General features: G+C 39.9%; 1 protein-coding gene across 1 annotated transcript; it reads left to right on the top strand.

The window, feature by feature from the left end:
• The first annotated feature begins 85 nt into the window (after nt 1-85).
• Nucleotides 86-8254, top strand: acaa2 (acetyl-CoA acyltransferase 2). The gene is made up of 10 exons (XM_085180950.1): nt 86-241; nt 3377-3543; nt 3639-3767; nt 4921-5037; nt 5131-5278; nt 5387-5562; nt 5826-5955; nt 6050-6120; nt 6760-6914; nt 7013-8254. Exons 1-10 carry the CDS (start codon nt 226-228, stop codon nt 7092-7094), a joined length of 1191 nt encoding a protein of 396 aa, XP_085037076.1. The 5' UTR covers nt 86-225; the 3' UTR covers nt 7095-8254.
• Nucleotides 8255-17192: the final 8938 nt, after the last annotated feature.

The following is a 17192-nucleotide window of genomic DNA, read 5'->3' as shown; positions in this document are numbered from 1 at the left end:
TTAATAAAACAATAAGATAAACAGTAAAAAAAAATTAGTAACATTGCGTTGTGTAGATATTTATGTGTAAATATTTTGTTGAATCTTCATGCAGGAGTAAAACGCTACCGGGCTGCAGTATTTGGGGGAAAGGTCGCAGTGGTTTGGGGCTTTTATATCCTCCACGCAGCGAGATATCAGCTTAAAACTTTGCTCCGGTCATCGCTGGATTGTTGAGTCTGCGCCATGGCACTTCTCAGAGGTAAACAAACACCATTCATTTCATTTCAGCAGTAAGACAGCTGGGACGGGATTTTCTGATGGGGCGTTTGAAAGTATCTGGGTCACACTGCTGTGCAATAGCGCTTTAAAATCGACCTTTTTATTCATTTTATATGCAAAGAAGTCTCGTTTCCACATAATTTCAATGCAATGTAGGCGAAAGGTGACAAGATGGTGGTAGTATTATTTAAACAGCTGCTCCTTCCTGCTACTCAACTCAAAGCTGTAAACATTTATTTGAACATTTAATCAGAAACCTTTCACAACTTTGAGGACACCAGTTTGCTTTTGTTATGCCCACACTTTTTTTGGTTTAGAAAATTACAGCTTTCAGCTGTAATATTCATGTGTGCGAATATTACAGCTATAAGTATATGCTATAGCATATGCTGTGATGCATTTACTTAAGCGAAGGTGAAACCGTGCTTTAAATGTGTTTTAATTATATGTTTAATAGATTACAAATATACATTGTATGTGCCTCATACATTAGTTAATTTGCATTATTTTGTTTCCGGATTTTGCTATTCATATTTTTCCATATTATGTGTTTATATATGATCGAGGACAGAACATCAAACAAGTTGGGTAACAGTATTTAATTTGAGTTTTTCCTCATATGGTAATTACATCATGAATATGGAGTAAATGTTTAAAGAAATTATCTATAAGAACTTTGGATTACTGGTCATTGAGCCATGTTATATGCATCATATCAGCAGCTCCCAACATTCCCCCCCTCCCCATCTTACATGCACAGCCATTCAATCACTCCCTTGAGTAATTATTCCATTTAAACACCAATTAATTATCCACAAAAGTATTGATAACCAAAGAGTTTCAACAGCTTGTCACTACTGTTGTCTAATGAATCACTTATGCAGTCCTCTTTAATACTTTCTGCTGCAAATTCATTATGTTTAGTTTATGTTTAACTTTTTGGCTTAAACCTATCAATTTAAAAAATGTAAACAAAATGACCAGTCAGAAAAGCTTTATAGTGGATTTATAAATAAATACAGTTTTATTGATTCACAAATCTCTGCGCTCTTCTGTGAGTTTGGTCCAGTGCCCCCATTCAGAGTGGAGGGAACATATTACTCAACATTAAACAGACTCCAGCTGTATGCGTCAGGTGTTACTATAATATTTGCAAACTCGATTCCAGGTCAAAGCATCCTGCGTTTCCTGACACGTAGCAGACATTAGTCGATAGTTCAGTGTCCCTCTAAAACTGAAAAAGGTCCCTCAGTGCAGCATTTCAAAATAGAGCTCATTCCTATTAAGGTACTGTGAACTTTAAACCAATTTTTTTTCCTCTCAAAAATCTTGCTGTGACTTTCAGATCAATTTTTGGCAGATTATCAATCAGGCCCCAAATGCAGAAACAGGGAATTAAAAAAAAGAAAAACAAAGAATTGCCAAAGTAGCTCCTGAAAACCTACTTCAGATTAGAGGACATATATAAAAGGAAATGGCATCACTATTCCTGGAAGATTTCTCAGATCCCTGTGTGCAGATGGGTCTAAATTCCGAGTTTTCAGTTTATTCCAAATTTGAATTCTGTTTAAATTTACTCTTTACTTGCTCTCAGACTGTTAAAACCTCACCCAGGCTCCAGCTGTAGTAAGTAAATATTAGCTTGAATTAATGTTTCAGAGACAGTTTTAGATTTTCTTTCAGCTGCTGCTTCAGAGGCATTTAGTCTGAGAGCAAGTTAAAATGAAAGAAACAGAATTCAAACGTAGGCTTTCTCTAGATACAAATTTGAAATACACTTAACAAGTAGGCGACAAATAGGTGAACTGTTTTAGAATCATTCATTACTATAAAACAAATGTTCTACTAGCAAGAATAAGTTACCAGCAGCCAACATGAAGAAATAACAAGTAATAATAATCTATATTTCTTACTGATCCACATGGAAATGGATCATCTTGGAGAAGCTCACAGCTCTCCAACGGGAGATTGAGAGACCAGTGTTGGACTGTTAGAACAGCTTTGAAATTCGTATGAGTTGTTCGCACTAAAGTAAAAACCACCATCACTTCATGCGGATACCCCTTTGGCGTCATCTGCGGTCTCAAGGCTGAGCTGAACAACAACACCCTGATAACGGCTGTGTTTAGACTGTTCTTCCCATTCTATGCAAGGCCACCTGGGTTGGCTGGTAGACTGTTTACTTAGCCTAGCAGGGCGAAGGACACTGTCTCAACTGAACTCTGGACATGCACACACATACATATACACTGATATGCACACACTCATCCCCCCTCCCTTTCCAAATGCCTTTGATGCTTGTTCCCTCCTCGGGAACACGGCAGGTCTGAGCCTGCGCTGAAATGGTAGCGCTGGGCAGGATGGCTGCTGTGTTTGCTTCGGATTGCTCCTCACCCCCCACCCGACCCTGTGGCTTGTCACGTGTTCCATAATGTTGTGCTGTGGACATTTATGTGCTTTTATGTGCAGAGGAGTTTTTTTGTTTCCTGTTCTCATGCTGTCCTCCCAGGAGCCCAGCATGAGTAGAGGTCTCTTTTTTTCCTCTTGTACTTTCCCATTGTAGTGTATATTTCAGTGGGTTTTTTTCTGTAATGCTACCGATCTCTGACCTGTATCCCCATGTGATGTCTGTGTTGTGTGTGTAAGGTCAGGGGGGTCCCATTTCACTGCAGGGCAACCTGCACGTGGCGAATAAAGCCTTGATTGATTGATTGATTGATTGAAACAGAAGGACGATGTTTCAGGAATGATGAGCAGCAAATAGAAACACAGGGAAGACCATGGCTACATGTACTGATCATAAAACTAAATATCAGAAAATACAAATAACAAAACTATACACAGCAATGAAGCAATAAATCAAAGTCACTGTCAGGAAATAAAAAACAGAAACACTATAGGAGAAAACCTAAACAGGAACTTTAACTTGAATACATCAACAAAGAATTGAAAACAAGGAATCAGACGCAGCTCTATTTCAACACCCTGTAAATCATGTCGCTTTAGTGCTAATTATCCCTTCACAAATCTTCTCTCTCTGTTCCCTGCTACAATCTGGCTGTAGCTCAGTGGTGGGTGGTGTTAACTCCAAACTAAAATGCTCTTTTTTTCCTAGGTGTATTTATTGTAGCTGCCAAGCGCACTCCATTTGGTACCTATGGTGGAGTACTGAAGGATCACAGTGCAACAGACTTGGCTGAACATGCAGCCAAAGCTGCCCTCGCTGCAGGGGGTGTGGTCCCAGAGCTTGTAAACAGCATCATCATGGGAAATGTCATGCAGGTACTGATCACACATACAACACTGAAAGGATTCATTATAAATGATCTGACTACTGTATCTTACATTTTGTTTCTGATCCACTTCCCTACGTTCAGAGCTCAGCTGATGCACCCTACATTGCTCGTCATGTGGGTCTGAGGTGTGGCGTACCCATCCCAGTGCCCGCTCTCACTGTGAACAGACTGTGTGGATCGGGTTTCCAGTCCATCATTAATGGAGCTCAGGTATGCACTAAACTAACAAAAATAAATCTATCAGACCCATAAAAGAGAAATTAGCCAAAGCAGAAAACAGGGTATTGAATGTTTTCCTATCAACATACAAACAAGGAAATTGATTTTAAAAAGTAATAATAGTGACACTACGAAGACATACGGGAAAGTGAAGCCAAAATAGTATCTGCAGAAGAATGGAAAGGTCAGAGTGGAAAACTGCAGTTTCACGTATGTGGACAGAATTTGGGTGGAAAAATGCAAAGTTTTTTTAATTACAGAAAGACATTAAGGTGTAGGAACAAATTGTTGGAGGGTTTGTGGATCATCAGTAGCTTATCATTACCATTTCCTTTGGGAATGTCCAGAACTTCAAAACTATTTTGGAGTGAAATCCACAAATATTTGAGTGCTGGTTGATGTGGTGAGTTGGTGGGATCCTCAGTACAGCACATTCAAACTAAGGAAGAGAAATACTTAATGAGAGTACTACTTTTTGCAGGGAAAAGAAGCTCTGCAGCTTCTCTGTAAGGAGAAGAGTGAGTGAGTGAGTAAGATAAAGCAAAATGTAAGAGGTGGTTTCACATCAGCCCGGTTTTATGATAACTCCAGCAATCTATAAGTTTCTTACTAGGAGTAGAGATACGTGAGGTTGGAGGGTGGGGCACTGGTTGTGGACAGGCAGGTAACGCGAGATGGAAAGGAATCCTTGTGGTGAATGCTTGTTTGAAGGTAGCAGGTGAGCAAGCTTAGGGAAGCCCCTTAAATACCAGCCACTGATGAGACTAATGAGCCACTGGTGTGCTCAGTGAGCAGCAGGAACCCGTGCTCTACCCATAGGGCACAGCCTGCATAACCCATCCAAGACCAGAGAAAGACAGAAATGACCCAAACAAAACAACCCAGTGCTGCACTATGACAACTGTAATTCATTGGATGAATTATTTGCCGATTTATTTTCATTCTGTACTGTATCTTCCCAAATAAAAAAAGAAGATTACAAGTTTCTGATGTTTTCCTGTCATGTATGTTAGGGGAAAGTAACCAAACTGATATTTTTAAGACAGCAATATGTGCAAAAACCATCAGTAAAATGATCATTATGTATCTTACCCTTTTTCTGCTGCTCCAAAAACAAAAAGCCTGTTCCCCTTTGTGTTTGTAGGAGATTTGTCTCAGGGATTCAGAGGTGGTCCTGTGTGGAGGTTCAGAGAGTATGAGCCAGGCTCCCTATGCTGTCCGTAACATACGATTTGGTACAAAGTTTGGCGTCGATCTAAAGGTTGGTAGATCAGATCTGTGAACACTTGATATAAATGTACATCACCATAACTACAATGATTTGGTATTAAACCTGCCTTCATCTGCCTACCAGCTAGAGGATACTTTGTGGGCGGGGCTGACTGACCTGCATATTAAAACCCCGATGGGCATCACAGCAGAAAACCTGGCAGAGAAATACCAGATCACCCGAGAGGACTGTGACAACTACGCACATCAGACTCAACAAAAGTGGAAGGCAGGTAAGGCAGACCCTGTTTTTTGATATCTTTTCATGGTCTGCCTTTTAATTCACCCTCATACTCAGTTACTGTTTTAAACTCTAAGCTTTTACTGCTTTCTGTTTACAGCTCATGAGGGTGGTTATTTCACAGCAGAAATTGCTCCCATTGAGGTGAAAGCTAAGAAAGGCAAAGTGCCCATGACTCATGATGAGCACCCTCGGCCTCAGACCACTCTGGAACAGATGGCCAAACTACCTCCTGTCTTTAAGAAGGGAGGAACCGTTACTGCTGCTAACGCTTCAGTGAGTTTATGCTAGAGTTGCCGACTGTTCTCAAAAATCTGACATGATCGGGTTTTCTTAGTCTAAGTCAGACGGTCCGTGGTCACTGGGAAAAACAGACCACCTTTTTTTTTTATGCATTCGAGTCCCTTATTGCTATTGTGTGATGTCACTCCAGGATGTTTTTGTACACTCACACTTAAAATACATTTAAATATAGTTCATTATAAATTTTATTCAACCTCCTCCTCTTTCCTGATTGTACTGATTATTACTATCCCCAGGGTGTATCTGATGGTGCTGCTGCTTTGGTGATTTCAAGTGAGGATGCTCTGAAGGAACACAAGCTCACTCCTCTGGCCAGAATTGTGGCCTATCACGTGTCAGGCTGTGACCCAAGCATTATGGGAATAGGTTAGCAACACTGCTCTCTTAAATGTATAATCTGGGCACCTTTGGATTAAAAGTAATGATTACCTAACCTTTCTTTTTACTTTATTTATTTTAGGTCCTGTTCCAGCAATCACGGGAGCACTTAAGAAAGCTGGTCTGACTCTCAAAGACATGGATCTTGCGGAGGTTTGTTCCCATACAGGGAAACAAATGCTTACATGCTTTTTTGTCATATACAAAGCAGCAATGCAACAACTTAAAAATACTCCCTTATAATTAATTAAGGAAACTGAAAATAATATGTTGGTGAAAGTGCACACAGCTGTTTTTGCCTGCTTCCTTATTGACAAGAGGTCACCAGCACATGTTTGATTTGTGTCTCTTCCTGGGTTTGAACCAGAATCTTTCATTTGTTAGGCAAATATATAAACCACTATTATGAGTAAAATTTACATAAAAACAGTTAGGCCCGTATGTTTTTGGGCAGTCACATATTCTTTGTAGTTTTGCCAATGTACAATGGATTTGAAATCAAATCATTAATTTGTGATTAAATGTTGACATTAGACATTGAGCTATAAAACCCCACATAATCCCACACTTTCAGAGGCTTGAAATTTATTGGACAAACTAACATCATTTAAACTAATTATTATTTTTTAATACTCAAATATTACTTTAATAATTTAATATTAATATTTTTTAATACTTGAATACTTGAAAGTTGCTTTTTTAAAATATAACATAGCAACCAGCCTGTTGTGATTTATGGTGTTTGTGATTTATTTAGGAAGTGAATACTTGTGTTTTTGTTGTTTTGCACAGGTCAATGAGGCTTTTGCTTCTCAGTATCTGGCTGTTTCCAAGGCTCTAGGACTCGACCCGGAGAAAAGCAATGTTAACGGTGGAGCTATTGCCATCGGACATCCTCTCGGTGCTTCTGGAGCTCGCATCACTGCTCACCTGGTGCATGAGCTCAGGTAGCGTAGTCATTTAATGGTGCACGCTATCTTATATAATGAGAAGTGTTCTGCACATTATTTAAAGTGACTTTGAATAATTATTTACTTTCTGACAGGCGGCGAGGAGGCAAGTATGCCATCGGGTCTGCCTGTATTGGCGGTGGTCAGGGTATCGCCATCATCATTGAAAAATGCTGAGAGAAGAACCTGCCAGCTGTTAGAAGGTTTTCTGCAGAAGAATGACCTACACTCAATCACACAGTCCGCTAATTCTAAATAAAATGCAAATGATACATTGTAAAAGGGATATTTTTCCACATTTTCACGTCAGAACATGTGCGCTAAATGTTTAATTTTTGAGTTGGCTTGGAAGTCCAGTAAAGACTGAGTGCTAATTGCTCACTGACATGCCTGTTCCTGTTTCACAAAAGTGCAAAAGACTTTTCAAGCACGTGCCTAAGATTCAGTGCTGATGATGGCACAGTGTGTAGCATATAATAACAGTGAAGTTTGTGATAGGACAGAGTGAGACTTGATGGAACTGGAATTTGCCTTAATAGCAGAGAGACTGAGAACATGTTAAGTTTTAATGCTAGAAAATTACCTGTGATGGCTCCAGCAAAAACTGATTTTGTACTTCTGTGTCAGAGAATCTCAAATTAAAAGAAAGAAAGAAAAAAGATTTGTTTTCATGATCAGTCTTTTATTGCAGCTGCAACTTTTTTTTTCAAACCCATTTTCCAGCTCTTGAATAAAATATTCTATATGATTTTTTTTGGTTAGTTGGTGTCAAGGGCAATGTTCCCTCTAATTTTTCATGTGTCTGAGCGAACACACAAACTCCCTGAGCGGTCCCTTGGACCACTGTGAGCAACAGCAGACGTGTGCACTGTGGTCACGCCAGCATCAAATACATCCAAGTCACATGGTTTATTAAAATAATCAAATTACAGCATTTACATTTAAGTTAGACTACTTTTAATTAACTGCTTTAGCCCACTTACAGTGAAAATTAAAAAAAAAAATCTTGTTCATGACCTGTGTAGTATGTTAACACTATTGGAAGTAAAAAATAACTTGGACTCCAATTTTGAAAATATGTGTTTTTTAAAAAAAAAAAAAAAAATCAAAAAAAGAAGTTGTACAGCTTTGGGTTTTTTTTGTTTTTATAAAGCTCTGACTGGTATTATGAGTCTGTGGTCTGGGAGAGTCCTGTAACTCTCTGTCTGCAAAATACAGTATATAATGACCAATGTTGGGCAATTAATTATATAGTTACTTCTTCAAAAAAGTAACTGAGTTTTGCAAAAAACAAAGCTTTTTGCAGCTGTTTACCTAAATATGCAGCCAAGGTGGTTTTTTAAATTAACATTTCACACTATTTACAGAACAATCAGGTGTTCTGCATCAAATTTGATGCCACACAAATTATTTGTGCCACTCCAAAAAATAATTTCTGTCCACTATGAGATAAAGGAGAACAACAGCCTGATACCTGCAGGCCTGACAACAGGAGATGTATCACTCCTGTAACATTCAGCAGTCGCCTCATTGTTCTGACACACACAACAAAACTATTGACTACAAAACACACAGTGTTGGGGAGTAACGGAATACATGTACCGCTGTTAAGTATTTAAAATACAAAATATGAGTAACTGTATTCCGTTACAGTTACCGTTTAAAAAGGTGGTATTTAGAATACAGTTACTTTGTTGAAATAAATGGATTACACGGTGGTACTTCCCTGTTTCATATTGTCGCGGGTCAGGCCTGTTTGGGTTTTGTTTGACAGCTACGTTCTGTCGTTTCAGGTGGCAGCGTTACGGTTGCCATGGTTACAGGGTGACGCTCTCTCTCTGCGTGTTTCCTGGGTGAGAGAGGCCTTTTTGTTGTTGTTGTGCTAAGCTAATTGGCAGAATGCTACCGGTATAGCTCTAAAGAATGTAGCATCATAGGCAGTGTAGTCCGTGCTGCAGGGAGAATGGACTGCCATACACGTTATGTGTCTGTGAGCGAGGGAGGGAGAAAAAGGAAAAGTATGAGCTGTCATCGAGCAAAAACGGGAGCTGGAAGCATGTAAATATAATAATAACCACTGCAGCCAAGAAGAGTCCCTGACGAGCCCAGTTGTAAGTAAGCTATTAAGACTCGACTGTACACCGTTCGTGTTTTCCTCCAAAAACAATAAGTTCAGTTGGAGCAGCCTTTTAACGCCTCTCTCTGTCTCTCGCTAGCAAAGTTGACCCAGCAACAAAGTAAAGCTAGTTTTTGGCTACAAGCCCGACACAGAACCCACCATATTAGCCAGAGGTCCCTTTACTACGGTTCGGAGCTGCGGACCTTCAGTAACAGTAATAAATCACACAGCAATAGTACATTCACGTAGTTGGAAACAGCATGATAATATATTAAGTAATCCAAAGTATTCAGAATACGTTACTCTCATTGAGTAACGGAATACGTTACAGAATACATTTTGGGGCATGTATTCTGTAATGGAATACATTTTAAAAGTAACCTTCCCAACACTGACTACACACTAACTACACAAGATTTGCGCTAAACGTCGCAAATCTCTCACATCTCAAAACACCTCTGTCACTCCTAAAACTTCCCCCTTTCTAAACAACTAAATGCCATGTTGCCATATCATTTTTTGATTGGTCCACATGGTACATGTTTCCACCAATAGGAAAGGCCCGGGGCGCGGCGGTGGGGGTGGTTTTGTTTTTGCTCACAGGCTTTCGAGGCTTTCCTTATAAAACGCCGTTTTTACAGTTTCTTCTTGCAGTAAATATAAACAATGATAGGATTCAGGAAAAAAAAAACATTGCATACATTTTTATCATAACTCTGGTTTTACGTTATGGAACGCCAGGACTGCCATAATGAATTAATTAAATACACCATTAAATAATTAATTAAATGTGTCAATAATTAATTAAAATGGGAAATAATTAATTAAATAAATAGTTATGACACATGTAATTAATTAATTATTGACACATTTAATTAATTATTTATGTATTTCACATTTTAATTAATTATTGACACATTTAATTAATTATTGACACATTTAATTAATTATTTATTGACACATTTAATTAATTATTTATGTATTTCACATTTTAATTAATTATTGACACATTTAATTAATTATTTAATGATATATTTATTTATTTCATTTTGGCAGTCCTGGCGCCTGGCTCTCATCATGAAATAATTTTATCTGTCAACCTCACCCATCAAACTCAGGGGGCGGGGTTAACGCAGCCCATGCAGCTTCTCTAACATTTGATTGGTTGCCGTGCAAAGTAAGTCAAAACAGGTCGATCCTAGATAATCGACTTGTGTAGACTTGGGGCAGCCAGGTATCCCAGAGTGCATTTCAAATCACAGGCAGCAATGTTGGTGGTGTAGTTTTAAAATAGCCCGTTTTTCTGTCACCAACTACACTTTTAACAGTGTTTTAGCTGCGAATGTCGCGCTGTAATCTTCACATGTCGGGTCAGGTTGTCAACATAGAACATGTTTGTGCTCAGATGTTTTCAGAGATTTCAGTAGCTCTGCTAACAGTCAGCATGCAGAGTGCACCGAGGGGGTTACGTTAACCGGTTTGTTTACATATTCCACTCTCCGTGTTCCACGTGTTGCATTCGCAAATTCTCATTTTCACCGAACGATTGTCTCTTTCCACCTGGTCGTGTGTCTCTGTGCTTCTGTAACATAAAGAACGAGCTGACATTTTTCTCACGAAACCAGCGATCAGCTCAACAGGCCCTCAGTTTACCTGCATGCATCCTCCTCCTCACCTGTCAGCTGTTTAACACCTGCTGCTAATTCAAGAAACACGCCCACGTTACCTGGTGATAGTCACAGTTTAACTGGGCAGCCGGTGCTCGATATTACGCAACGTCAGCACATTTTTCTGCACAAGATAAGTAAATATAGTTTTTCCCGAGCGCAGAGCTGCTGGAGCTTGTTTCCCAACAGAGCACTTTATAGGCGAACCCACTTCCAATCACCGGCACAGCGTTGAAACCTCACCTGAGTTTTAGCTCTCAGTGTTAAACGCTGGACTTAATTCACTCAGGTTCTGTCTGTCGGGTCACGTTTACTTCGCTGTTTTATTTACAACTGAGCAAATCGGTTTGGCTGAGGTTAAAGTTACGTTTCAGAACTGCACAGTTTTACAGACGTTTAATGGTTCACTGGCCCATGTGTTAGACTGAACCATTCGCTTTTCTTTATCTGGTGTGTTTTGGATTTAACAGTGAAGTTTGAGATTAAACTGACTTTTAAAATGTTTTTATACAAAGAGGAAAGAGAAGGCGCATTTCCACCGAGAGGAGCAGAGTTTCCAACTGGACAGAAATATTATATCATCTGTTTTTTAATAGGTTTTCTAAGCACCAGCGATCTGTTAGAATTTTTAGAGTTTACTTAACTAAAAATAAACGAGGTTAACATATAATTTGTGTGATTTTTTTTCTCTCTCTCTCTTTTTATTCATTTATTTATTTTTTTGCTTTTTCGGTCATGTTATGTTTAACTGTCAAAGGTTTGTTACAAACTATGAAACACGTGGTGCAGACTTCTGGATGTTAGAAGAAAACTAATACTGCTAATAAGGCAGGAAGGTGTCCTTTAAAACTAAACATGTTAGTAGGACTTTACATCATAGTTTATGAAATAACACGTGTATTTCAGTAATAGCCTACTGATTTCAGTGTAGTGGTGAACAGTCACACAGCTCACGTGGGTGTTATCTGTGATACTCCTTAACTATAATTTATCCAAGTTAACTTCAGTTAACTCTGAGCGGCTGGATCGACGGAGGTCAGACAACAATTTTACATGTATGATCTTAAAACAGGACACAGCCATTATCCGTCCTGGCCTCATATCAAATGTGAACGCAGACTGAGTCTATGTTTGACGTTTGCTTTATATCTAATCTTCCTCTCAAACATTTAAACAGTCTGCAGCTGAGGGAACACAAACTCAAATTGTCGGAACAGGTTTGCTCGTTTCTTGCGTTCATTTGGTAATTTATTAAATGTATAACTGTTATTCTAATCTGCTGCTGAGTCTCTTACGCTGATGAAAATGCAGAAAACACAGATCACGAACACCTGTTCAACCAATCGCTTTCATTCCACTTTGACAAACTGACGGTTCATCTACAGTGTTGCGTTAGACTGCTATATTTTTGTGTTCTTTATGCTGTAGATTTTCACGTCTCTGGAATAGTTGGCAGTATTAAGGATGCTTTTCTGTAAAATCATATTGATATGACCCGTGAATTATTCGTAGATGACAGTTAGATTAGTCAGCTGGGAAACTCTGTGTTACCTCAGAGAGCTGAAGATATCGTGGACATGCTGACCTCGCTCTGTGGTGTACAGGTCCGTTTACCCTCATGATTAATATTCACAATAAAAATATTAGCCGAACATCATGAAGTCTGTATGTGTGTCATAGTTTCGAACAACCTTTGTACAGTTAAAGCCAGCAATTACTACATGACGGAAACACCAACGTTATCTCTTTTATGCGTTTATTCACAGGTCACGCTGATTACTGAACAAAAACCCAAAGATCAGCTGTTAATCGAATTTATTTGCTCTCTCTCCTCATTAAACATGTTTTTAATGTTAGTTATAATTCAGAATTGGCGACTGAAACACGTAGGACACATAAGAACATCAGGAAATAAAACCCTGATAAATATAACCTCAGTAAAAGAAGTCCGTGTCAGCGGGGGTTATTACAGCTGTGTACCGGGGCCTGAGCCTTGTCGGTGGTAATAACAGCTCGATTGCTTGCGAGGCGAGCGGGTCTATCCACGCTTTGCCGTGAGACTGGGCAGACATCTCCGAAATCATCGAAGCACTTTTGCAAAGAGGCTGTATCTTGAGAAACCGACCAGACACATGAAGATTAAACCACTACATTCTCGGCTAAAAAAATATTAAAACTGTATTTGGTGACACACACAAACAGGGTTTTTCAAAGTTCAGTTCTGTTAGTTTCCACATGCTGGTTTTTGTGTGCTAAAAACAATGGCCACCAGGCCAAAGCAATGGTTTTGAGTCGATCAGCGTTAACCCCGCCCCCTGAGTTTGATGGGTGAGGTTGACAGATAAAATTATTTCATGATGAGAGCCAGGCGCCAGGACTGCCAAAATGAAATAAATAAATATATCATTAAATAATTAATTAAATGTGTCAATAATTAATTAAAATGTGAAATACATAAATAATTAATTAAATGTGTCAATAAATAATTAATTAAATGTGTCAATAATTAATTAAAATGTGAAATACATAAATAATTAATTAAATGTGTCAATAATTAATTAATTACATGTGTCATAACTATTTATTTAATTAATTATTTCCCATTTTAATTAATTATTGACACATTTAATTAATTATTTAATGGTGTATTTAATTAATTCATTATGGCAGTCCTGGCGTTCCATATTACGTAGCCTATCAACACAATTTAAAAACTGGTATAAAGTCCACACTTTTTCCGTCAATTGTTCCGTCTGTCCTGCTCACATCTCCAGTGGTTGTACACGTTGTCATTAACGTGGCTTCACTCCACATCAGCCACACCGCTTTGCTAGATAAAACACCGGTGTTGGCACATAAGGAGCTGTCATAGCCTGTCAACGACGTTGATTAGCTGCATATATACGAATGTGAATCGCATCAGTGGCTGGACTATGGGATAAGGTGGCATCGTTCTAATCCCATACTGGAGCAGCCAGTCACTTACTGACTAACACTGCAAAACAGAATGAATTGTTAACGTATTTATTTTAATTTCAATTCAGGTTAGATTTTTTTTTGTGCGCAAGGCAGATTTTCTGTGCGCAGAGACCGTGCCAGCAGTGCGCAATTGCGGCCTAGAGGGAACATTGGTCAAGGGATTTATGTCCCTACCCTCACCTATGGTCATGAGCTGTAGGTAGTGACCGAAAGAATGAGAGCGGAAGCTTCATCTGAAAGGTGGCATCTGAAAGCCTCTCCCTTAGAGATAGGGTAACGAGTTTAGCCATCCGGAAGGGGCACAGAATAGAGCCGCTGCTCCTCCAGATCAAAAGGAGACAGTTGTGGTGGTTTGGGCATCTAACAAGGATGCCTCCTGGGTGAATATTCGGGCATGTCCCACTGGGAGGAAGCCTGAGGGCAGACCCAGGAGATGCTGGAGAGATTATATCTCTCAGCTGGTCTGGGAACGCTTTGGTGTCCCCCTGGAGAAACTGGAGGAGGTCCAGTATTCTACTGTCAGATGTGAAGCCTTCACACTGAAACTTGTTCATGCAACAGGACAAACTACAATAGACTGGCAGAAAAAATCAAGTTGTTGGAATGGTTCAGTAAAAGTCCATATGTCCATATGTTAAAGGAGATTCTGCAAGCTATTGAATCATGGAGTAGCATTATTCAGAACAGACACTGGAAAATAACCAGTCTATAGACCTGTACATGAAGCAAACTGGTAATAGAGATGCTTTTTATTAAAGTTTTTGAATTTATACAAACACTCCCTTTAGTATGCAGTCTCAGAACACAGCATCATGTACCCCAATTTCACTAGTGGAGACAGATTTGTAGTCCGTCATATCAATGTAATGGCAGCCATCCTTTATGAGACATGTTTAGAGTGAAAAAATGCCATTGTTTATATCAACATGCTCTGTTTACAACGTCCACTGACTTTTTTTTATTTATTTATTTATTTATTTGCTTCTGAGCATCCTTGAAATACACAAAGAATTAGTTTGTGAAAAATGTTTTTTTTTCACCTAACTTTACTACCTGCTCTCTCCTTCTTAATGTTCTTCTACAACATCTCTCTCTTCTTCCTCACCACTCAACTAGAATTATATTCATTGGAAAAAAGAAAAATATAATCTTATGACAATTATTATAAGAGCAGGTTAGGGATCCATAATTGATATAAAAAGGTATAAAAGGTTCTTTCGGTCACTACCCACAGCTCGTGGCCATAGGTGAGGGTAGGGATCGAGATCGACCGGTAAATTGAGAGCTTCGCTTTTACACTCAGCTCCCTCTTCACCACGACGGACCGGTGCAGCGTCCGCATTACTGCAGCTGCAGCCCCAATCCGTCTGTCGATCTCCGGCTCCCTTCTCCCATCACTCGCGAACAAGACCCCGAGATACTTGAATTCCTCCACTTGGGGCAGGAACTCATCCTCGACCCGGAGTGGGCACTCCACCCTTTTCTGGCTGAGAACCATGGCCTCAGATTAGGAGGTGCTGATCCTCATTCCCGCTGCTTCACACTCGGCTGCGAACTGTTCCAGTGCGAGCTGGAGGCCCCCACCCGATGAAGCCAACAGAACCACATCATCCGCAAAAAGCAGAGATGAGATTCTGAGATCGCGGATACAAGTGGCAGAAATGAGCCTCCTCCGAAGGGTGGCTGGCCTCTCCCTTAGAGATAGGGTGAGAAGTTCGGCCATCCAGGAGGGGCTCAGAGTAGAGCCGCTGCTGCTCCACATCAAAAGGAGCCAACTGAGGTGGTTCGGGCATCTGACAAGGATGCCTCCTGGGCGCCTCTTGGGTGAGGTGTTCCGGGCATGTCCCACCGGGAGGAGGCCCCGGGGCAGACCCAGGACACGCTGGAGAGATTATATCTCTCGGCTGGCCTGGGAACGCCTTGGTGTTCCCCCGAATAAGCTGGAGGAGGTGGCTGGGGAGAGGGAGGTCTGGGTCTCTCTGCTTAGGCTGCTGCCCCCACGACCCGGCCTCGGATAAAGCGGATGAAGATGGATGGATGGATGGAGGTATAAAAGGTATAAACTGATCCATATCAATTTACAGCAATATTCAAACTGAATACTGACTGCTGCTGGACACTGACTTACAAACACTGAAGCCAAATTCAGCCACAAGAGGAATAGAAATGTTTAACTAAAATAATAATAAAGTCAGGTCCTTGCTAATAAACTGTAGTGATTTAAGCTACAACTGCATGTTTTGGACCCTATTTAGAGAAAAAAATAAAATTAAGCAGACGCTGTATAAGTCACAGCAATGTCCCCGCTTTATCAGAACCGTTTGGACTTTTGGTATATTTCAGTTAAAGTGTGTTTTAAATCTGCATCATGGATTTGTGACATTACTTCCTTATTGTCATAGTAGACTATGTGGCAGGCAATAGGATCCAAGCGCAGGACTCAGAGGCGGGAGAAATAAAACAAAAGAGGCAGCTTTCGTGCTGTGATACAAACATGAGCAATGAGCAGAGGGAGATTGAGGATTTAAATACACACAGGATAACGAAAGGATGGGCAACATGTGGGAACACAGGAGGAACAAATCACACATAATAAGACAGGGGAAGCAAAACTGAACATGCAGAACACAGGACGAGACACTGTTAAAATAAAACGAAACACACTGAGATGTAGACTAAGACACACAGGCTTGACACTGGGGCCAGGGGAGAAACAGACATGGGGACATGATTGACACTAAATAGACACAAAAGAACCACCAATCATTGAGATGAAAAAAACAAAACAAACAAACGTGAAAACAAGACTGACTAACCACAGGAGGAGACGAGACACTAAGGGAGAGAAACTTAAAAATCACAAGGAACTGAAGACTAACTCAAACATACTTATTAAAAGACTTAAAAGTTATCATGAACCTTGGAAGAACAGAAAAGTTTTCAATATTAAGCAACAAACTCCACAAACTAGAAAACACTGGGTCATAGTATGTTATAGTTTCTTGGAATTTATTGGTGCTTAGACTAGCAGCACTACAGCTTAGAGTTTGAGATCTTGAAACTTTGCTATTCTGCTGTAGTTGGTGCTGGAGTCCTGCTGCTAAAAACCAGTGTTAGAAGAATAATAAACCTAGGAACTTAATCCCATAACATCACTGTGGTACAATAAACCATTGCTCATCTGAGACTAACAAACATCTACCTTCTTTTTACTTTGTGTCAGATGGCAGAGGGAGACAAAGCTGCCAAGAAGAAGAAGCACGGGAGCCAGAACCCGGTTTTGGCCCGGGGCATCGGTCGCTACTGCTGGTCTGCTCGCAGGGCTATATATAAGAAAAAGACCAAGACCACTGAGACCAAGAGGCAGACCTGTGGTGCCATTCAATTTTTTTAATATTGATGAAATACATGCCACTTTTTCTTTGTCACTTTTTTAGAAGATAATTTGTTTTGCTCCAGGTGGAGAATAAGAGTAAGGCTAGACCTAAGGCTAGTCATCAAGACTGTTGG

This window comes from Neolamprologus multifasciatus, chromosome 12 (assembly GCF_963576455.1).
Source record: "Neolamprologus multifasciatus chromosome 12, fNeoMul1.2, whole genome shotgun sequence".
In the NCBI taxonomy this organism is placed as follows: domain Eukaryota; kingdom Metazoa; phylum Chordata; class Actinopteri; order Cichliformes; family Cichlidae; genus Neolamprologus; species Neolamprologus multifasciatus.
This window is presented reverse-complemented; position numbering and strand designations above follow the sequence as displayed.

What these genes read in the sequence shown, in the direction of transcription:
- acaa2 (XM_085180950.1), top strand. An exon ending in CCATCATTAATGGAGCTCAG is followed by an intron (nt 3,768 to 4,920) that starts GTATGCACTAAA and finishes TTGTGTTTGTAG; the next exon opens with GAGATTTGTCTCAGGGATTC. An exon ending in CACCTGGTGCATGAGCTCAG is followed by an intron (nt 6,915 to 7,012) that starts GTAGCGTAGTCA and finishes ACTTTCTGACAG; the next exon opens with GCGGCGAGGAGGCAAGTATG.